This window comes from Psammomys obesus, unplaced genomic scaffold (assembly GCF_907164565.1).
Source record: "Psammomys obesus unplaced genomic scaffold, mPsaObe1.curated_primary_1811, whole genome shotgun sequence".
In the NCBI taxonomy this organism is placed as follows: Eukaryota; Metazoa; Chordata; class Mammalia; order Rodentia; family Muridae; genus Psammomys; species Psammomys obesus.
In genome coordinates, this window is record NW_026593286.1 from 5,553,825 (window position 1) to 5,576,316 (window position 22,492).

General features: G+C 48.0%; 2 protein-coding genes across 7 annotated transcripts in view; one reads left to right on the top strand and one right to left on the bottom strand.

Moving 5' to 3' along the window:
• The window catches only part of Usp40 (ubiquitin specific peptidase 40), an 83,765-nt gene extending 81,814 nt beyond the window's left edge, over nucleotides 1–1,951 (top strand). Inside the window, exon 33 of the transcript XR_008721179.1 lies at nucleotides 399–1,951. The gene's annotated coding sequence lies outside the window, so the exon portion shown is untranslated. The remainder of the gene's footprint in view (nucleotides 1–398) is intronic.
• Nucleotides 463–22,492, bottom strand: part of Dgkd (diacylglycerol kinase delta) — a 96,245-nt gene continuing 74,215 nt past the window's right edge. For 5 of the 6 annotated variants that reach the window (XM_055616373.1, XM_055616376.1, XM_055616377.1 and 2 more), the window contains 20 exons: nucleotides 20,632–20,771; nucleotides 19,534–19,618; nucleotides 18,201–18,295; nucleotides 18,017–18,116; nucleotides 17,665–17,938; nucleotides 16,946–17,107; nucleotides 16,162–16,287; nucleotides 14,429–14,525; nucleotides 12,021–12,131; nucleotides 11,038–11,134; nucleotides 10,748–10,855; nucleotides 9,814–9,927; nucleotides 8,827–8,961; nucleotides 8,340–8,491; nucleotides 6,946–7,057; nucleotides 6,773–6,865; nucleotides 5,845–5,964; nucleotides 4,702–4,819; nucleotides 3,480–3,610; nucleotides 463–2,579 (listed from right to left, as the gene is read on the bottom strand). In XM_055616373.1, coding sequence (XP_055472348.1) covers nucleotides 2,490–2,579; nucleotides 3,480–3,610; nucleotides 4,702–4,819; nucleotides 5,845–5,964; nucleotides 6,773–6,865; nucleotides 6,946–7,057; nucleotides 8,340–8,491; nucleotides 8,827–8,961; nucleotides 9,814–9,927; nucleotides 10,748–10,855; nucleotides 11,038–11,134; nucleotides 12,021–12,131; nucleotides 14,429–14,525; nucleotides 16,162–16,287; nucleotides 16,946–17,107; nucleotides 17,665–17,938; nucleotides 18,017–18,116; nucleotides 18,201–18,295; nucleotides 19,534–19,618; nucleotides 20,632–20,771 — 2,460 coding nt within the window. In that variant the 3' untranslated portion in view covers nucleotides 463–2,489. The remainder of the gene's footprint in view (nucleotides 2,580–3,479; nucleotides 3,611–4,701; nucleotides 4,820–5,844; nucleotides 5,965–6,772; nucleotides 6,866–6,945; nucleotides 7,058–8,339; nucleotides 8,492–8,826; nucleotides 8,962–9,813; nucleotides 9,928–10,747; nucleotides 10,856–11,037; nucleotides 11,135–12,020; nucleotides 12,132–14,428; nucleotides 14,526–16,161; nucleotides 16,288–16,945; nucleotides 17,108–17,664; nucleotides 17,939–18,016; nucleotides 18,117–18,200; nucleotides 18,296–19,533; nucleotides 19,619–20,631; nucleotides 20,772–22,492) is intronic. The other variant, XM_055616374.1, reaches the window with a different exon arrangement.

A 22,492-nucleotide genomic window follows, 5' to 3' on the forward strand; every position in this document is an offset into this window, starting at 1 on the left:
TATTGGAAGAAACTGGCTGTTGCCTAGCTGTTTACTCTTGTGGGGAATAGGATCTGGCCAGGGCCAGAGCAGGAGGTACAAAGAATTTCCTGACCATCTAAAACTGGTTTCATAGCTCCTAGCTTCCCTCTACATCAGATTTAACTCGGCAGTGGCAGACTCTTCACACTGCCTACAGGAGCTCATGCTCCCTCTTTAAGTTCAGCAAGCCACATATCAATATATGAATGTGACTCTCTGCACTTTGTCAAGAAGTATGAATGACAGCTGCAGTGCTCCAGTTGAGACTTGTCCACAGCCTGACCTGTTGTTGTTAAATGACTAACTCAGAGCTATGCTGGCTAAACTGCCCATCCAGTGGACCCCCCAGAATACCATAGCTCTTTTTTGCTTCACAGCCCCCAACTCAACCTATCTGCAGAGCAGCTAACAACTGTCAGCACAGGAATGAGGACAGGAATGTTGACTGTGGAAGATCAAAAACCGGTTTGTTTTATTGTACACGAAGAACTTATTTACAACTCTCTGATGCAGACTATGTACATAACAATACAAGAGGCATCTGCTCCAGGTGGTCACTATAAATTAAAATTATAAATATGAGGGGTTATATTTGCCCCACCTGCAGGCACAAAACCTTAACTCTTGATTCCCCAGGGATCCTTCCTTCTCTCCCTCTCTAGACAGGACTATGGGCTCCAGGACTCTGAAGAATTGCTGTGGGGTTGCAGGTATGGTGTTTGGGACAGGGTGGTGTGATGGGCAGAAGACGGCTGGAATGCAGGCCTATCTATATGGCCACCTGGCAGGTCCCTCCAGCACTCAGACCAGACCTCTTTTTGGTTGAGAACACTGATTTTAAAACACCTCTCATCCAAATGGAAAGCTTTCTGAAGAGGTCACGGAGGACTTGAGTGTCACCTTCAGTTGCTTTTCCTCCTCTAGTACTTACCAAGTTTCAGCTGGGCTGGTACAGACTCTGACCTGTCTGAGACTAGATGATCCCTGCCTCCACATTCTGGTCTAAATTGACTTCTCAGTGGGAAATAGAACCCCAGGTGACGAGTGACAGCTGTTTTCATTCAGGGTTTCTTTCATGGAAGCAGCAAGTCCACAGATGGGGCAGATTCTCCCAGCCCACATCTGATATGTAGTGGATGGAACTCTAGGCCTGGGGCACAACACAGCAGGACTACAGGGCTGCTCCAGACCCAACCAGAGTCCAAGCTCAGCACTTCCTTCCCATGTCAGAAAGGGAGGCATTGGCAGAGTTCAAGCACTGTCTTCTCTGATAAGGACCACAACCCAGCAGCCGTCCTCCTGCCAGGGCTGAGCTAAATCTCTTTCCAGCTATTACACAAGTCCCTGTGGAGGACTGCCATCTCTGAAAGTGGGTGAAAGGGTAAGTCAGTGGCTGTGAATGCCTAGGGCATCCCCCCCCCCTACCCCCGGAAACTGCCCACAGGATGTAGTCTGGGACTTGGGGGAGCATCTGCCACCAACAGCACCACCTCATTCCTCAGAGCCAGTTCTGCTCATCAGATAGTAGCAGGGCAGCAGCAATGTGAATTATTGTCAAAAGTCCTCACAGACATTTCCTAGGACACAGGCCTCACTGCAGATGAGAACTCTGGGCCACCTGAGATGGACCCACACTGCCCCTGCCAACTATTCATTCTCCCGTACCATATGTTGTTTCCAGCACCCAGGTAGTTTGGTCTTCACAGGAGTGCTGAGCTAGTGTAAACTCACATCTTGTCTGCCCCAGATTGGACTGCAGCATCCTGAGAAGACACATGGGCTGTCCACATGCTCACAGTCCAGAGGACAAGAGACGGGAGAACCAAGTGTCCTGAGGCCAAACCTTCTTCAAGCCTGGAAACACAGCCATGCCACTTTCAAACCGGGAAAGTGAGCAAGTTGTTTAAAAAAAAAAAAAAAAAACAACTCATGAACAAAAGGGGAAGTAGCAGTGAGCGGCCTTTGCGGGGCTGCTGTGAAGAACCACAGAGCGGCTGTCAGGCACAGAGAACATTCTGGTGAGGACCACTGAGGCTGGACCCAAATCTGCTTCTGAGAGCCCACAAAGGCAGATATGGTACTGCTCAGTGCATCCAATAAAGGACACAGCAAAGGGATACACAGGACAATCTGAGCATGTGGCCCAGGTAAGAAGGGTCTGCAGGGTGCCAGGTGCTGGGAGGTCAGGCTTCATTTACCACATTCCATGTGGCCCACAGGCAGGTCAGCAAGAGCCACAAGTGGGCCTGACACAGTCTGCTCCACGTGACTGCAACCAGGAAAGGTATTCTCAAAGGTAGCTGTGTTGGTATGTTCAAGACTCCAAAGCATTACCAATGGGCATCAGGCTTCCTGTCACTAACAAAGGGAATAGCACCATGAGAAAGGCCAGGGGCTGAGTGGTAGCAGTGTCCTCCCTGGGCCTCAGTCTCGGGAGGAGCGGAGGATGCAGGCTGAGAATGCAGAGGCTAAGCCTCGGCGGCAGGGGAGCTCCTGCTCAGCTCCTTGATCCCACAAAGGATCCTCTTCATATGGCCCACTTTCGTCACGCCAAGGTCCTGCAACAGAGAAAACAGGCAACATGGATACCAGGAAAAGAGGGCTCTGGCGAGAGGCTCTACAAATGGCTGCCACCGAGCTTTCTCGATCTCGTTTGTGGGTTGTTTTTTTGTTTGTTTGTTTGTTTGTTTTGCGGGGGGGAGGTTTCCAAATTCAAATGAGGAAGATGACCAACAGATGAAATTAGGAATCAGCACAAATGTCAGTTAATACATACACCCAACACATGGTTCCTCCATCCTACAAAGACAGTCAGCAGACAAAGAGGAGAGGCCTGACAGCAAGTGGGTGGCCTTGGGAGAGCTACCAGTGGCCCTTTGCCTTCCTGGAACACAACCAGAGACAATGCCCAGAAGACATGGCCAAGCAGACCAGGGCTTGGCTATGTGAGTCAAGCGCAATGGGTGCAGACCTGACCACACATGCACAGGGAGGGGAAACCTGACCCTTTTCCCTGTGAGGTGAAGTGGCAGCAGCTGCCCAGAAGCCGCGTGGTTGCCTGTGAGTGCAGGCCTGAGAAAGCAGACTCTTCCATCTTCACTCACTGTAGAGTAAGTACCGTGGGGCCTGCCAGCCACTAGAACTTAAAAGCTTGTAAGCTGAGCCTGTGACCACAGGGCTGCATCCCCTAGTTTCTAATGTTAGGACAGCCCCTTCTTAATGTGGCTAAGAAAAGCAAGGCTTCCCCAACACGTCCACATCTGGCCTTGCTCTTCTGTGTCAGGGGGAGTCATCCTTGGCAAAAGCAAGGCCCATAGTCATGCTGAGGTACACAGAAATGTCCAAGAAAAACTGTATGATAACCAGTGATGCTAGCACACAAGTCAGGGAAGAGAACATAGCTGAAAGGCGTGTGTAAAGGCCCAGGTGTGGGTTCTGGGAAGACACCTGTGAAATACCTTGAGGTCCCTCCGCTCCAGGTGCAGGAGCTCAGAGCCCCGGATGTCGTGCCGCGTGAAGATGTCCTTATACTCACAGAGACTGAGGTGCTCCAGCCAGGCAGCAACCTCCTCTGTCCCCCAGAGGTGAACTGTCAGAGACGGAAAAGCACGAGTGCAGTGAATGCCCAGAGCCCAGCGCCAGATAGGCTGCAGCCACCACCAAGACACCCAGCAGTGGCACCCCAGATGCCTCCAGCAACCAAAACATCCCAGCAGTGGCACCCAAGATGTCCCCAACAGCCAGAAGGCATCACCAGCCACAGGCACAAGCACTGTGCTCCAGCAGTGTAAAGGCGACAGGCACCCTCCTGAAGGACATGCACTACAGAAGGGCTGACTACTGCCAGGCGGTCACCAGCCTTTCGGATACCTCTGTGTCCCAGAGGAATTAAACACCACCAAATCCAGAGGGAAAACCTTTGTGACTAAAGCCAGCATTTCCTCCAGCTTCAGAGGAGCTCGCTGCTGGAGTACTACAGAGACATGCAGGGACTTAGGCCATGCAGAGCCAGATCCACCATCATTCACATGAACTCAATTCTAGACAAACATGCAAAGATGAAAAATCAAAAACAGGAGCTGCCCTGTGTATAGCAGATGCCACACCAAATTCAGGCCTGGTCCCCAAAGGTGCCAGACACAGACAGTGCTCAGGGCCGACCACTGAGATACATTTTAAGCCCTGATTTACTGATCCAAAGGAGGAAAAACTTTTAGCACCATTTTCTATTGATTTCTTCACCCACAATCACTGGTGGCCTCAAGTGTTAGGCTTAAGAACCTTGATCAGTGAGTCGAAGCGTAATCAATGGCCTGCCAGAGGAAGCAGGCACAAAGGACCCCAGCACGGTCTTGAATCCAGAGTTTTGTGTCTCCCAAGTTTGTCAATCCTATTGTCGTCCTCCCCACCTCAAGCTTCCAAATTTAGCGTAGGCAGGTCAGCTCAGTTGCCCATCACCCCACAGAATGTGCAGAGTATGACATCAGTCAGTACCCAGACAGAAAGGAAGCAAGCAAAGTATGGTCTTTCAACTGTAAGACAGACTAGTATAGCCATAGGAATCATAGCACAAGGACCAAAAGGAAGAGCCTCAATGCTGAGGGAAAAGCAGAGAACAGGAGAACCAGGCCAGGACAGCTGGCACTGACAGCCAGAGAAAGACAGGAGAAGGTATGATACCAGGGCCTCCTAGGCTACTGTGAACTTCTTTGTTCTTATTGTTTTTCTCCTTTTTAAACTTGGTCACAAGGCGGAATTTACCACTGCGGCTGCGTTTACTAAGATCCAGCATCACATTCTGTTGGAGAGAATAAGAAACACTGAGAATCAGAAACTCATTTGCCAAGATCTAATCTATACTGGGGGTTGGAGTAGAAAGAGATACTTTGTTCATTAAATGTTTTATTCTCTCATTTGTTCTTTTACATCTGTTTGGGTACCTCTTAAACATGGTTAAGTTATTTATATGTGTGTGTAGGTCATGTATGTATAGGTGCCCAGGAAGGACAGAAATAGGGGCACTGGATTCCATAGAAGTGGAGTTCTACAAGTAATTGTGAACACCCTGATGTAGGTACTGGGAACCAAACTCAGATCCTCTGGAAAGGCATCTAAGCCATGTCTCCAGCCCCAACATCCCCATTCTTAGTTTGCTATACTGCTGGCAACGGTTCCAACAGACTAAGCTAGGCAGGGGTGCTGTATCATTTATCTCCTGTAACTATGTTAAAGAGGACATGGTCTCCTGTGTTATAGTAAGCCAAGAAGACCTTTTCTTTTGGCCCCTTCTGTTTCATCTCTAAGACACCAGAAACAGCCAAGGGCTTCTCCTTGCCATATGTTTCCCTGTTCTGTCTCCTTCAGCTTCCTCTCCTGCTGTAGGTGGACTTTATTCAGGCACAATATGCCCCAGATCCCTGTCTCCCAAACTACCAGATACACTAAGTAGGAATCTCTTAAGAACCTGTAGATACAAACTGTGAAAGGGGAATAGAAACACCAGCTCAGTGTCTGTCAATAACCTCCAAGAAGCTGCAATTTATCTAACCACAGCTTCACCTCTTACCAGCTGCTCTCCCTGCTCCCTACTCCCACCCCTAGACATGTCTACTTCAGAGGCAGTGAGGACCCATTTTCCAAGGGTCACTTTTCATTCCCAATCCTCAACTCTATCCTCCATGCCTAAATTTCTCCCTGCCTAGAGGACCATTTTAATAGAGAAGTCTCTAGAAGGCACACCAAGGGCTCCAGTCCAAAGCTGCCTCAATTCCCAAGCCATAAGGACTTCATTGCACACAGGGACTAATGTCATAACCCACGTACCTCTTCCTCACCAGGCTCCGTGGGCTGGCAAAGCCAGGGAGTGTCTGTCAGCTTCCTAAGCTGCTGGTCCATCTCAACTAGGGCAGCCCCAAGCCGTTCCTTCTGAGGGGGATCCAACTGCTGCTCCAAAGGAAGGAAGAGAGAAATGGAGATATTAACCACAGCAAGCCTGGACCAGCCAAGCCAGGTGGGTAAGGTTTAGATCAAGAGCCTTATCACTGCAAAAACCTAAGCAGAGCTGAAGTTACAGGTAAGGCCTGAGCCCCGAATGTCCCTTCCTTAGGGAACAGGTAAAGATGGATGGGCCTCTGCCCTGGCTTAGGGAAGCCACATGCAGCAGCCCTGGCACCTGGCCAGCTGCAGTCCCCTTGGGTTCTACCACTAGGCAGGCAAGCCATGCTCCTCCTGCACAAGTATGGGTGCCAACCAGCTCAGCAGCTGGAGCATTCAGGACAGCACCGCTTTGGAGTGGTGAGTGGGACACTAGTCTGGGGGTCTCCATGTCAAACTCAGGCTAGTGGGCAGCCATCAGAGCAAGCTCCTAGAACTTGGCAACAGCCCCAACTCCCACCCAGTGGACCCAAGGTTAACTCAGCAGCCAATTTCACATGCTGAGAGGAGACAGACAATAGCGCAGCACACCTGATGGTGTGACTGGCACCTAGCCACAGGAAGACAACAGAAACATGTTTTGTCCACCACATGGATACTGTTAAAGGTATCTTTAACATGTGAGAACACCCTGGCTGGCTGAGATGCTGCCAAGGAATGTGGCTACAACCCAATGGCCACATCAGATGGTTTTAAGGCCCCTTCCTTCAGGCTCAGGATCCTGGACTGAAAACGGCTACTCTACAGTGTCTAGCACCCTGGTGACAAGGATCATGTCACATTATAGCCAGAGCCCTCCTGGCACTTATCTGCTCACCAGGGCCATCTTGCCAGCTAGCAACAGCTCTGTCTCACTGCGCAGCACTCTGATGTTATTCACCATCTCCAGAACAAAGCTGTAGTTCAATCCCTGAGAAGAATAGATGCATCCATATGAAAGAACAAGAGCTACAAAAGAGAGAAGGAGCCAGACCCAAAAAGACCAAATACCTCTGTAGTTCTGGGCTTGCCGTATACTCGCTCCATGGCTTTGGAGCTGGCATTGACAGCGTGTGCAAGTTCCTGTTCCATGTCTCTGTGAGACTGCGCTATTTCCCGAATGCTGATGGAAAGAGGTACATGTTAGGCCTTACACCCTGCTTATGAACACACCCAAAGGACATATCCACAGGGGATGATAGTCTGACATGCCAGGGGAGACACTGGCTCAGCCGTGATGACTTCTCAGTCACAGCCTCTGGCATATCACATCCCGATAACAACAAATGGTAGACTTATGTGGAAAATCTGATACCAAACCATGGCTTTTCCAGAGAGGAAAATGTATATAATGAAACCTCTCATAAAATGAAAAGTAAGCAAGCAGCTTTGCATGCAGGCTGGACATCAAGATGCAGATGCTGCACCAGTCCACACCATTCTGCAACCTAAAGTTAGACCCACCTCTGACAGGGAAACCCAGTGTGATGGTCAGCTCTGAGCCAGACCAGCCTGGACAAGACAAAGAGCCAACCAGAGGTTATCTCAGAGAAGCTGGGTGAGGTGATGTGGGATGGCAGGGCATGCCAGGAGAAAAGCTTAGGAGCAACTTGTTAATAATACTGGGGGATGCATGGAACTACTGATGGCTCTCAGAAGGAAGATCTAGTAAGCACACCTTCCTGGCAGGCTTCCTAGGCTATTAGGGACTACTACAAAGTGATAGGGCCATGCCCTTATAAAGCAAGAAGCTAGATAAACAAAACTGACATGAAACAGTGCAGAATGGGGTTGCACCAGTACCAGCTGTTTGTCAAGGAGAGACAACGGTATGGAGACAGAACTGCCTAGAGTTGTCCTCAAAGACCAAAGAGAAACTGGCCTGCTAAGCATCCTGAAACCTCTGCGCAGCACAGCAAAGCAAACATGTCCAGAAAGAACACACACAGCACCCGTAGCCAAAGAAAAAGCCCAAGAGAAACAAGAAATGGACAACCAAGGGCACTGACTGCTTTGCAGCTTGACAAGGGAGCTGAGAGAGGCCACGCTGTTGAAAGGACAAAAACTTCTGAAGAGCCCAGGTGAGCAGGGAGAATGCCAAAAAACAACAGTAGCTCTACAAACCACTTGTAAAGGACAACTAAAACAAGAAAAAGCCTGTTGGGTTTTCCTGTATAAATACCAGAACAGGGTACACAATACTCTCCAGGGCAGCCTGTGGCCTTTCTCAGACGCCCCACATGGGATTTAAAGCTTTAGTGGCTCTAAAAATCCCTATGGATCTTAAGTTTTCACTGTGCATACCCGAATAATAAAGATGCAACTAAGGAAGCAAACTAGGCCAGGGGAAGTCAGACTCAGGTCCCACAGGCCTTCAAGGCCTCAAGAAACACTGCAAAGCCTACCTGTGAATGAGGCTACCTGCTGCCTGTCCAAACTGGTCCATCTGGGTAGCTTCCTCCTCAGACAGGATCTCAGGGTGCAGAGAAAAGGATGGTGGGCGGGGCAGCTCACACTTCTGTTTGTCTTCCCAAGACTTCAGTGTGTTCTCAAAGGCCTAAGACATGAGAACCCAGAGTCGGACTTCATCCTGTGCCCTCCAGAGGGTAGGCAGACATCTGCCCACAACACACACTCCAGGGGTTCAGCAAGGTAACAGCTATGAATAGGAAGCTTAATCTTTCTGTCTTTTGGAACATGTCTCACTATATAACCTTAGCTGGCCTCCTGACTCTATAGGGTAACCACTATGTACTCTAATCTCTATACCATGAAGAAAACTCCAAGAGCAAACCATGAAACACTTTTGCCTCTTTTATGAATGTACAAGTAAGGCCATGAGTAAGCACTGGCATCCCAGACCCCACCAGCCCCATGGGCAATTGCTCTTACCCTGTCTCTGGTCAGCGTCTGTGCCCTGTTCTTATGCACAATCCGAATGTACCCAGGTGGCTGGATCCAGGCTTCTCCATCCACCTGCACAGGCACACCCTCGTCCCCCAGGATGGAGATCTTCACTGTGCGACACTGAGCAGATGTCCTACTGTTATTTTGGTGCCAGGGGATTTAAAGCACCTACAGGCCTTGCTGCTCTGAGTATCTGCCCTCCCACCCCTACCCACAGCCATTTACTTGGCCCTCCTTTTCTATCCTCTGCATTGTTGTCCCACCTGCCCCCACTGTTCCCTCCCCAGACATTTGGGAAAGGGAGATATGTAAGATCTCGGTGTGCAGATAGAGTCTAAGAGTCTAAAGGAGTCAGAGTCATAATCCCTGTCAGATGTAAACATCTCCAGGGCAGAGCAGAGTCCAACAGCAGATGATAAAGCTCTGCAACTCCTTTTTACAAAAATGTGCCCAAGAACAAAAAGGTAAGCTTTAAATAGCTGACTGTTGGGGACCAATAGAATGCACAAAGATACCAACAAATCTCAGCCAATAGATTTTATCAGCACTGCAATGTATGTATAGTCACTCCCTCCCTGACCCCCACCAAGTGGGTGGACCTGTACCAGCTCATCAGTGCTGTCAAAATTAAAACTAGCAGCCCTTCCCTACCTGCCCTCTCTGGCTAGCCTCACAGTTGTCTGCCAGGCCTTGGTGGGCTCACTCACTGCCACAGACGACTCCATGCCCACAGTGCACTGTTTCTACAGCAGACTGACCTCAGCTGGATCTTTTCTACCTCAACAAAGCTTGGAGCTCTTAGCGGGAGAGGAAGGCAGAATGCGGCTGCCTTGAGGTCTTAGGTAGGCACCTCATTTCCTTGGGTATGTACTGTGAGCAAATCCAGGAGCCCCAGGCCAGTCCCAGCCTCTCCCAACAGGAATGAGCCCTAGAAGGGGGTGGGCTAGACGCCTGGAGCAGCATGGCCAGTACCTGGGCAATCCGATGATGCTGTAGTTTAATTACACGAGACACAGCCATCTGCATGCTGCCGAACACAGCGACCACCTCCAGAATCTTATCGTCGAATGATGGAGCTGCAAAAGTCTGAAAGGGCCAGCATGACAGCTGTCTGCCCTGCTTCCCGAAACATGTCTCCCGCTTGCTCTGCTTCCTGCTCTGAAGGTTCTGGTGAGGCAGACAGGCCCACACCCACTCACGGTACAATGATAATGGTAAATGTAGTAGAGGGTGGGGTATCTTACCCAGAAGCCCAATGCCTGGGACTAGCTGCCACACTTGCTACTTATTAGACATGAGACTACAGGCAAATTATTTGTGCCCTTCTTCCTTCAGAGGGAGATAATACTGCTTGCTCCTTAGGGTGAGGTACTAAAATGAACGTGCTAACAGATGCCAGGTGCTTACAACAGTGGCCCACATATAAGTCTGCGGTAAGCACTAGCTGTTTTGTTGTTTTTAGTTACATGCAAACCCTGCCTGTCAATATCTTCCTATGTTGTTGGCATGAATTCTAGACTCCTGCCCTTGTCTTCTATAGGCCCATGCAATGCAGGCCCTACAGTCACCTTCCTCCTCCATGCACTATTTCACACTGCGGTTGGGGAACCTTTCTCTGTGCACTCTGCCCTGGCTTGCTTCTGAGCTTCCACATCTTGTTTCTTCTGCCAACAGAGGGTGCTCCCCATCTGGTGCCTGCCAACTTGGCCAGCCTAAGTTCTTCAAGTCTCAGCGGCTCCCCATTTGATCATGTGCTAGACTTGACTTCTAGACAGCACACCAATTGGTGAGGGTGCCTGTCTAGCTGGTCATCCTCCATGCCCACTGCCAGGATCAGGGAGATATTCCATATATACCTTACTGACCTTGCTAAGCCCAGCCCACCCACCACAAACCCCATACGTACATCATCTTCCTTGGTGCCCCCCCAGAAGTTGGTCCCTCCGGCATAGCTGGGAATGTTGAGGACAGCAATTCCCTGAAGACTCGGGAGGGGAATTGGGCGCCCATCACACTGAGCCACAAAAAGGAAAATGGAGAGAAAAGAGCAATGCTCAGCATGTACCAGTTCCTCCCAGCACCAACTAGATTTATGCCTGAGGCCTGGGACAAGATGGCCTCCCAGGTTCTCTAGGCAGGAATGATCTATAGCCAAGGATGGGAAATCACCTACCAGACCAGGAGGCTACCACTCACCTCCAGCAGAACCTTTTGCTCCAGGTTCCTGTAGGTTCTGTGCAGCAGCTCTTTGGTGCCAAGGACACCATACCACATCATGTTCTTAGTCCGGCTCCTGGAAAAAAAGAAGTGCCATCTTGGGCAGGGCTTCTCTTACAGTAACCAAAGTTGCTGCTATGAAGCTTGGGGACTCAGTAACTGTGTACAGCACAACACTGGAACAAGACATGCAAGAAGAGTTAATTTACCAATGAGAAAGTATGCTTTAACTGACACTCTGCCAAGAAAGTAATTACACCCTTAGAGGCAAGTAAGTAACTCCCAAAAATATTATATATCATGACTTGTGGCTATAAAATTATGCTGGGGAGATGGATAAAGGTCTTGCTATGCAAGCATGAGGACTGGGGTTTGAATCACCAGACCCCACATACAACCGGATGCAATGGGGTGTATCTGTAATCCCAGGGTACCATGGCTTGATGGGAAGCAGAGCAAGAGAATCCCCAGAACCCCATGGACCAGCCAGCTGGGTACACAGTGGCTCATACAAAAGACTGTTTCAAAACAAGGTGGAAAGCAAGGACCACTTGACACCTAAGATGGTCTGCTGACCTCTACATGTGCACTATGGCATGTGCCTCATCTATACCCACTCAAACAAGTAAATAAATCTACACTTGCCAGAGAGCATTTGGAAAACAGAAAAACACAAGAGAAAATAATCCCCAAGCCCCTATATCTCCATGCCGGGATGACAACTGGGAGGGGCTAGGCCGTTTGTGGATAAACAGAGTTCTCCTACAAACAGTGCTGGGATGGCGGCCTTGCAGCGCTCTCCTATCACCTTCCTCCAACATACGGCAGACTTTGATGCTGGTGAGTGACAGCCCATTCTACTCATTCACATCACTGGCTTCCTGATGTCCAGTCTGCCCAAGCCGGCCAACCCCTTCTGGCTTCTTGGCTGTCTGCTTTCCACACCTCTATTGACAACCTACCTGCATTTCTCTGGGTGTTCATCACGCTTGTTGTTAAAGTCCAGAGATATCTTTGCGTCCAAGCCGATACCAAAATAGTTGTTCATGACACACTTCTCTGTGTAGTATTCTCTGCAAAGGTGAGTTTAAAGTCTCACAACAGTTCTACCTGACAGGTTCCTCCATGATTGACCCCCTACCATTTCTCCCACAGAACAAAAATCATGACTTTTTCCATGTTTTGTTGTTGTTTTCACGTGGGTTTTTTTGTTTTGTTTTATTTTCCTGTGTTTTAGATTTTGAATCCAGGGTGCTGATTCGGCATTTGTTTTGGTAAGAACACTACTGAGATGTAATTCACAAACTATTTCACTACCACTTTAAAGTACATGATTCAACAGTTTTTAGTACATTCGGAGTCCTTTCATCTCTACAATCAATTTCATTACTTGCACTGGCTACTACTTCCTCACTGATGGTTCTGGCCATGAAATCCACTGATCCTCTGGCTGTACCTATCCAGGACCTGTCAAATGAATGGAATGGGACACTGACCTGTGTATCTGGCTCCTTTCCCTTATCCACTGTTTATCTTTGTTGCAAAGCAATCTTCCATTAAGTGGCCATATAACATTCTTATCTATCATTAACTGATGAACATTCAGATTGATTTGTGCTCTAGTGATGACTTGCACACACTAGTGCCCGTGTTGCTGTAGACATGTGTTTTAAAATCGCTAGTTTATACCATGGGCACAACCACTGGGACACCAGAGCCTCTGGCTTGTCTTTCTGAGGCACCACCAGCCTGTTTCCCAGAGGTCTTTATGGCATACTTCTCTAACATCCCTGTAACGTCCAATCAGTCTCTTAAGTAAAAAGGGCAGTAGCTGAAAACTCCTATACCAATGCCAAAAGCCTCCCTTCCCCAGAGCACTGCTAGCGACTTGTCTTTGCACTTATCCACTCCTCCAGAGCTATAGCTGTGTCCTACCCCATACCCTCCCCAGTCCCATGGGAGGGAGACACTGTGAGAAGGTGGTCAAAGTGGACAAAGACAGGGACTCCACAAACCTTGCACTAGAATTCTAACACATTTTAGCTTAAGTTTCTTGCAGTGTAATAAGAACCAAGCTCTAGAGCAAGAGTCCTTTCTGATCATACATCTAATTCAAGTGCCTTCCTCAGAAAAGTTCTAGGGCTAAACTATAGCTAAAGAACACATGATAAAGAGTTATGTATAGGTCCTAGGAAAGAAAAAAATAATAATAATGCAGAAAAGAGGGTGCAAGGATCCAAGGAGGAAGTAGCTATCTCTGAGACAGAGAAAAAAAAAAACAAAACAGGCTTAGCCACAGATGGGGGCCTTCTGTGACATCAAAGTAAACAAAGGAAGTTTCCTGGTTCAGGGCCCCACAAGTGTTGTTCCCAGAAGGACTGTAGCTCTTGCCCTACTGAGAAAAACCATCAGGGTCTGAGCACAAGACCAGTCCAGAAGCAGAGACCCATGTAGCACCAGGCTGGAGACTGAAGAGCCACCTTCCCAAAACAGGGCCTCTGTAAACCACACAAGCACCTCATTACCACACCAGAGAGTAAGAATAGGCAACTTATAGCAAGCTGCTACCAAACTCTAGCTGCCCACAGGCTACCATCAGCAGCAGAAAAAGAAAATGACTAGAATACTGTCTTCTTTGGTGTAAGAAATACCATCTAAAGTGAGCTCTAATATACACAAAGAATTCATTAAACCACTATGCAGATGTCCTTGAGGCCTTAGATCATAGCACAAGAGGTCACAACCCCACTGGAAAACAGCAACAACCAGACTTTCTAAAATCCTCAAAGTAAGACACTGTCTACGGGAACCCTAAGACCCAGGGAACAACCACCTGGAGAATCTTTCAGTCCAGGAATGCTAGAACCTACATCACCGAAGGGATGGCAGATACCATGTGAAAACAAGGAAAAACAATGTAATGAGTAAGAGTCAGCATAGTCAACAATGGTCTGGCCTGTCACCAGGACTATGACAGGACAATAACAGGTCTGTCCTCTGCTTTCCTATAGTAGCCTACAGGGAAGGCTCTCAGGCATACTTCCAAGGCTCCAAGTTTTCTTCATCCAAGAATAGCTGAGGGCTGGAGAGATGGCTCAGTGGTTAAGAGCACTGTCTGCTCTTCCAAAGGACCCGGGTTCAATTCCCAGCACCCACATGGCAACTCACAACTGTCTGTACCACCAATTCCAAGGAATCTGACACCTTCACACTAATACACATAAAATAAAATTAAATAAATTAAAAAAAAAGAATAGCTGAAAAAGAGCTTGCTACTGAGCTGTCTACTGATGGCTCTGAGTGATTCTGAATCAGACCTCTGCACTCTGCATCCTAACAAAATATCCCATTGGTATTGCCTCATACTCACAGGTTTTCAGGTTCAGCATTAAAGGGATCAGCATTAATTAGCAATCGACTGATGACTGAGCCCCCTGGCAAGGAGCCAGACATCCCTGCCCGAACACCTGCAAAGGAAGATGAAGAAGGTACTAGCCAGGGACTCTAGACAAAACAAGACAGATCTCTAAGGTTGTTGCCACACATCTTACAGGACAACATTATGAACAAGTGTTCCAATTTGACTAACAATTCAAAATCACCACTACCATCCCATATTTAAGGAACAAAAGTAGGTTATATTGGACAGTAGAAAGACACCTAAAAACTGTCTTCTTGGGCTACCTGGACATTTGAGCACTAATACCTTTTATTCAAACAAGTACTTCTCCAGGCTTAGGATATTACCATATAAGTTATTGGTCAAGGGAGAGCCTAATAGCTCCCAAACAAACATGGGCTATTGCTCTTGGTTTACCCACCAAAACTACATAGTAAAACTCTCTTGCAAAAGACATGGCACACTTAGGTTTCAGGACAGAGAGAAATCAATCTGGAACGAACTAGGAAAGTCTCTCCCACCTAGCCAGCTTTCATAGAGCTACTATGTGGGCTGCGGGGAAATATCAATGGCCTTACCCAGCAATGGACCTTGCATGCTCTAAGATGTGGCCACTGGTGTGATACCGACATGACTGTTACGGGGTAACTAACCACTTTCTGCCTGGACTTGTGGTCTTTACTACAAGATAGAGGATTCATGCCTAATACTGTAAAACTGTCCAATAGTCCATGACTGGGAAGAACATAGGTCATAAGAGAAAACCTGCTGCTGCTGCTGCTGTTGTTGTTGTTGTTATTATTATTTTGCTAAAAAAAAAAAAAAAAAAAAAAAAAAAAAGAAATCATGATGTCAAACTGCACTCTAAATATTTGTTTCTACATAAAGACTAGTGCTAAACTCCACCTTGGTCACAGAAGCTTATTTCTCCAATGAGCAGTGGTTAATGTATAGACCCTCTAATTGGTCAAAGTGCTGAAAATGAATGAGTATCGAGTGCTCAGCCCTAAGGGGGACAACTGTATCAGCCCCTTCAAAGGCTCCTTAAACACTGAGGAAAACAGGACAGGACCGAAGGGGGGGGGGAGAGAAAGAGTGAAACAGCCAGAAAGCTGTGAAATACTATCTACAGACATAACATGGCTACTGCGCTCATAAACTCACAGCAGCACTGACTACTGCACGGACACCAAGCCAGTCAAAATTCATGCATCAATAGGGAGGGTTCTGAAGCCTTGGGCCTAGCTGATGGCTTTAGGAAAGAGAAAGTGGCTGGTGACGGTGCCCATGTCGCAGGGGGTGGCCATGCTTACACACGCTGATTAGACTCAGGGTTATAAACAATTACGAAAAGGACATAAAGTACAGACAACACAGTAGAATAGAGGCCCACAGCAGTGATCTGGAAGGGAGTGTTGGGGGTAGATATGATCAAAATATATTATAAACATGTATGAAGTTGCTAAAGAATAAAAAAAAAACTAATTAAACAAAAAGGTGCTTTTCATACAGTCACATAAATTAAACTACAGAGTTCTGTCTGTGTTTCCATGGGCCAACAAGCTTTCCAAGGATGTCAACAGTATTATTCATTCTAAGACCCAGGGTGCCACGAGCCTGGCCAGCCAAGGCCAGCAAGCATCTCTAGCCTCATTAGTACCCCATCCCAACCTGAGACCTCCAGGGAGGAGTGGCTCACTCACTTGGATATAGGATCTTCGTGTTCAGAGCAGGCAGACCATCCCGGCTTCCTGTCTGGGGAGGGAGCGAGGCAGAACTACCAAGAGACAGACCTTTGCTCATCAGCTTTTCACAAGGGGCTCTGGATGCTGTAAAACAGGGATATATACTTGACACTGTCCAAAGTAGAACAGAGCTGAAAGGACTCACAACAAAATGGACAGGAGGGCTGTGGGAATAAAGGAGAGTTACACTCATCAGCCAGTACTAAGTATGTGAAATGCAGAGTCCCTGAGTAGAGGTAAAGGAAGAGGTACTCGCACATATACTGTGGGCCTGGATTCATCTTGAAGAGACATAGACCTGGGCAGCGGTGTGAGGACAGAGAGGGCTGATCCCTAATCACAGTTAGGGTACAGAAGGCAAAGAGTTCTGATCTAACTAATACTATGTCTACTCTAAAAGAGCCCCCGTCCCTCTGCTAAGGTGCCAGGACAGGCTGATGGAATGAACCCCTTCCTTTTGAAGACCTTTGCTGGGGTCAATTCAGAGAGGAATCAAGGTCTCAGTTTTGCTAGACACTTATGAGCAGCCATAAGGTGAGGAAAACAGGGATGCTCCTCAGCAGGAAAGGCCCTGTTTCCTACAGGTGATACAGTGCACATGCCTCTACTAAACAAATCTCAGTGGCATGAAGGTGATACAGATATAGGAGTTTACTCAAATAGCCAGAGCAAAAAGAAAAAGCACCCTAAGGTGTCCCTGACAAGCTCACTAAGTACCCCCCAATCCAAAGCCCAGCCATACCTTTGCGGGCACTCCTCCCCTTGGCAACCACACAGCTCTCACTATGGGCAGATGATGGGCACACCCTATTGTCAATTTTCAGGTCCTTCTTCTCTTCAGATTCAGAGAGGCCCAGGACAAAACCCTGCTGGGTCTGGGTCTGGGCATTCTGCTCATCCACCGCTGGTTAAAAAAAAAAAAAAAAAAAAAAAAGAAAGAAAGAAAGAAAAAGAAAACGAACATTCTTGTTAAGACTGCACCAGTAGAGCTAAGGAAGCTTTAGGTTCTCTCTTCTCAGACCCCAAATCCTCACCACACCACACTTTAGTCCAGGGTCCTAGCTTAGTTAGTGTACTAGTACTTGCACACTCCAGCTAACAGGCTAGGGAGAAGGACTCTGAAACAGGAAGAAAGTAACATAGAGGGCTTAGCAGGAGAGTGGGTGGCATGGCCATGCCAGTGTCCAGGTAGAGTGTGACCACAGGGTCTGAAGTGAGAAGAGGTAGATCTGCACAGAGTAACAGTAGGAGGGGAGCATGGTGTGAAGTGTTTCCTGAGGGTAGGGAGAGAGGACAGGAGGGTTGGATGTCGGTAGGGTTGCAAACATCCTATGTAACAATGGAGGTGAGAAAGTCCTTGCTTGAGCCAAGTATGACTTTCACAGTACTGCTCTTGGTCTATTACTACATCCAGGGAACATGGGAATTCTGGTGCCACCTGGTGACCAAGAAACCCCTTACCTTTTTCTGTGTGCTCTATAATCTGACGAATTGCTTTCTTCAGGCTGTTAGCTCTCAGCATTAGCTGTTCCCGAGGCCGGAAGATCTGTGGCCGGGAGGGACATGCTGAGCCCACCAGACGATCCCCAGAAGAGGTACAGATGTTTCCTGATCCGTCTCCATCCTCAGCCTCCTCAGCAATGGTGGGAGGTGGGTTGGACAGAGAGGATGAAGCCTGAGACTCATCATCTAAGGTCTTGAGAAGAGAGTCCAGCTTCTCTTTCAAGACAGAGCACTAGATGAAAGAAAAAGTGGCATGGAGAGCAAGCTCTCTGTACCTGCTGCCCCACCTACCCTGAGCCCAGGAACCCACCTTCTTGGCCATGACCTCTGACTCCTGTGAGCTCTCTGTTGTCTTCTCATAGGCCTTGCCCACCCGAGCCACAAAGTCCTTCACTGTCTCACAGAGCACTCTGTAGGAAACAGAAGGCAGCTGGGCTAGGAACCTGGGTAGCACACTTGCTGCCTCTTAGAAACCCTAAAGTCTTGTCACTCACTTGGCTGATGAGATCACCACTGAATGTTGGTCTGAAGTCAAGATTTTAGAAAGATGAGCAGCAACTGAGTCTTCATAGAAGAGAATTTGCTGCACCTATATCATACCAAAACAGGGGCCATTAGCCTCACAATCAACTATCAGTGCCATTAGTATCCAACTTGGGGGTTTTCTCAGACCCTTCTGGTTCATCCTCTAACAGAACAGTCCATCTCCAAACACTATCAGGGCTGTCCACTGCTATAGGAACAAAGTCAAAAGCTTCAACAACCTATGGATAGACTAAAACAATGAGTGAACAAAACAAAACCTGTCAGAGCCAACAGACAGTCCACGCCTCTTCAATCAGGACTGCAAGACAAGCCTGGAAGTGTGTAACCCCATCTTCAGTGACATACTAGTGGTCAGCTAGCTCCCTCATCAGCCAGGCAGAATGAGCTCCCTTTTCTACCTCACCAGGAACTCTTGTCAAGGAGGTGTAAAGCAGCCTCCCTCAGCTCTACCCACCAACAGGACAGCTCCACTGTCTGCCCTCCCCATGGCCAACCCACAAGCCAAAAAGAGACCAACTGTGTCAGAGTCTCAGAGGTTTTCCTAAACACATCTTAGGCTCTGCACAAATATTCTTCTCAAAACAAAAGCACAGACCATTTTCCACCTGTGAAGCCATGCAAAGCAGGACTGGCTTTGCTGACAACTGCTGCTGCCTTTGACCCTTGCCTGACAGGCAGACCAGTCACCTAGGAGGCCCAACATAGCATGTACCCAGCACTGCAGGCAGGACATAAAGACAAAACCCCCTTCAGAAGCGCAGAGCTGAATCCATGGAGTGGCCACTGCTCAGCACAAAGAACTGATGCTGAAGCACTGTGTGCTAACTTAACTGCAAGAGCACACAGACAGTTGCTGAGAAGGAGAGGCAGACAAAAAGACAAGCATGGAGACTTCTGGAAGCAGACAGGAGGGGGCTGTATAGGAAGAAACAGCAGAGTACAACAGGTATTGAGCTACAGTCAGGAGGAGAAGACATCACATGGGATTAGGCATTAGGCAGCACCTCAAATCCTGGGGACAACTTAGGAAGAAACCCCCAAACAGTCATGAAGCCATAGGCTTGAGCCTGCTCGGCCTAAGCTCAGCCCAAAGTTCTTGTTGCACTCCTTCAGGACCACACAAGGGGCAGGGATGTAGTCAAAAGGCTGAGTACATGCAGATCACATGCGGCGCTTAAACAGCAGGTGGTGGGCTGGGCACAGGTCAGTGTTAAGTGTAAGATCCTAAGTGCCATGCCCAGCACTACAACAGAGAGAGCAAGAGGAAGCAGGTGGTGGTACCTCTGAGTCCTCGCTGAAGTCCTCAGTGACTGTGGAGGAGGAGACCTGCCGAGGGAGCTTGGTCTCATACGCCATGACACTCCACCTGCACAGGTCCAAAGTCAGCTCAGCTGCAGGCTATCCACCAGCACTCAGGGATCTGAGGACCCCCGTCTACAGAGCCAACCCCTCATTGCTCCAAAGTTGTGGTCTGTGCCTTGATCTTATTACTACTCTGACTTTTCTGGCCTTTTTTTTTTTTTTTTTTTTTTTTTTTGAGATCAGGGCTAGTGTGACCCAGATTAGCCTTGAACTCACCGAACTCACTATAGTTGGGACAGAATGACCTGACCCTCTGCCTCTGCCTACCAAATGCCAGGAGTGCAGGTGTACTATACCACTTGTAGTCTGGCTTTATTTTTAAGCTCTGTCTTAACTATGGATCTGTTATTTAGCTCTTCACTTGTCTGAGAGTAATATATCATCCTTACAAAGCAGAGGTCACCACAGCTGTGCCGGAAGAGACTGGCAACATTTCCCACTGTGCCATCAGACAGTTTCAAGAGCTTCACACTGCTTGGTGTGCCTAAAGGAGACAAGCATCTCACAACAGCTGACAGATCTCCTCACTAAGAGGGGCCCAAATGGGAGGCATATCAAAGTCATGCTGGCAATCAGCTCCTAAATCCTGAGCACCAAGGAGCACTTTCACCAGGGGGGAAAAAATTGCTCTAAAGGATAACTACCCATATTCATTCTGGGAACAGAAAAATTGGAAAATGAGATTGCTCAAATATGTAATGAAGAACATTTTTCAGATCATTACTAGACCCTGAAACAAACAAATTCAGACTGTAGTCACCTTCTCTGCAAACCTGATGGATGCAGGAGTGACCTCAGGAGACAGCCTAGAAGGTTAAGGCATGTTTTCTGCTTTGTTTGCTTTTGTCCTTTTCAGAATCTATTATTTAAAAAGACCATCAGCAGGCCCAACTTCTATAAGTCATGTGAGAAGGCCATGGTCCTACTCCTCACTGCTCTCAGACTAAGAAGCCTGGTCACAGCAACCGGTGCATCTTGGCCCAGCTGCCATTCCCACGTGCTGGATGTCCCACTCACCTGTCCAGCATCTTAGTACTGGCCCTCTCCAGCTTTGCCAGGATCTGAGGGAGCTGGGTATCATCATCACAGGCAGAACCCCAGCCGAGAACACGGGCCAGATCATTCCCTGTTCCGAGGGGCAGCACGCCTAGCTGACACTGGTGGAAACAGGGGGAAGGCATGCCCTTAGACACCATTCCCATGCAGGACCCACCCTGCTAAGGCCATCAGTAGCCACAGGAAGTGCAGGAGGTCTGGTCTGAATGAAATATACGGCCTGTACATTCTCAGCAGAGCCCACCAGAGGGATCAGATGGGCTTTGGGGTCAACAGCAAATACCAAGATCCCCCAGACCTTCCTCACTTCCTATGTCGTAACAATCAACCCTTGAGGACCCCTGGTTTCTACAACGACTCCCTTCCCAAAGACACTGCAGCATTCATTCACACCTTAAGAGGCAGTCGGAAACTCCCCAAATGTCTCCACCCACTATGCATCTCACTCACTGATGCCAAATTTACTTTCCAAAAGATGGCACTATTATCATTCCACACCACTATAGTCACCCCCACTGACTTCTAGGTCCTATCAAAAGCCATGCTAAGACAGTCTGAACATATAAGACCTCGTCTGCATACAATTACCTAGGAGTTGGTAGCTTCTCCAAACTGACCAAGCCCTGCTGTATCCTTCTAGAATGAGCAGAGGACAGAAATAAAGGATAAAAACAGAACAGAGAAGGAAAAAGGAGCAAATAAGGACTCTGGCAAAGTCTACTGCCAGCAGGGAGGGACCAAGGGCTTCAACTGCCCTAGGAAGAGTCAGTCACTTTCAGCATCCTATGGATGGCCCAGACTAGGGAGGATACAGCAGGACTGAGGTCAGTTTGGGCAAGCCAGCAACTAGCCTGGAGTGGGAAGAGAGGAAGTCCAGGGAGTCAGGAATAGCTGTGGGGCATCTGCTTGGACCTGGGATGCATGGTGACATATGGTCAAGGTGAGAGTTGACTGATAGGTAGCACTGTAATACCCAAAGACCCCATAGTGTACCCAAAAGAAAAATGGCACCAAACTCCAGTGAGTCACAAAGCTTTCCCTTAAAGAAAAAAGGGGGGAAAAAAAGGTGTGAAGGATGAGGATGAAACCCATGAGGTCTGACCACACAGCATGTACCAGAAGAAAAAAAATAGCACCACATACAGAACCAGAAAACCTAGGGGTGCAAGAGAGAGTGGACAGAGCTCTGAGAAGCATAAAGAAGCCATAGGAGACAAGTGTTCACAGAACTTGACTGAGTACAAGAACCATGTTCACACCCTTCCTAGCAAGTCAAGAGTAAGCTCAAAAGCCACAGTCCACAAAACTAACTGTACTATAATCCTACCACTGGAGGGTGCTGCTCCTTTTTCCTAGAGTTACGGGTGGCTGTCAGTAAACCCCAGCACCTGTGCTCCAGATAATCCATGGAAAGTACCACTTGCTGAGTGGGACTAGAGAGAGAACACAAAATCACCAAAAACTGAAGAACAACAAAAATTATAAAGAAGAGAAAAATGAAAAACCAGAAAACCAGGGAATTTTTTGTTTGTTTATTTGGTTGGTTGTTTTTGGTTTTTCAAGACGGGATTCCTCTATGTAGCCCTGGTTGTCCTGTCACTCTGTAGACCAGGCTAGCCTCATACTCACAGAGATCCCTCTGCTTCTGTCTCCCAAGTGGTGGGCTTAAAAGGCATTCACCACCACCGTCTGGCTGGAAAAATGATCTTTAATGACAGGTGAGGTGCTGATATAACAATGATGGTGAGACATCAACTTTTTAATTACCTCAATAAAAGAAGAAGAAGAAGAAGAAGAAGAAGAAGAAGAAGAAGAAGAAGAA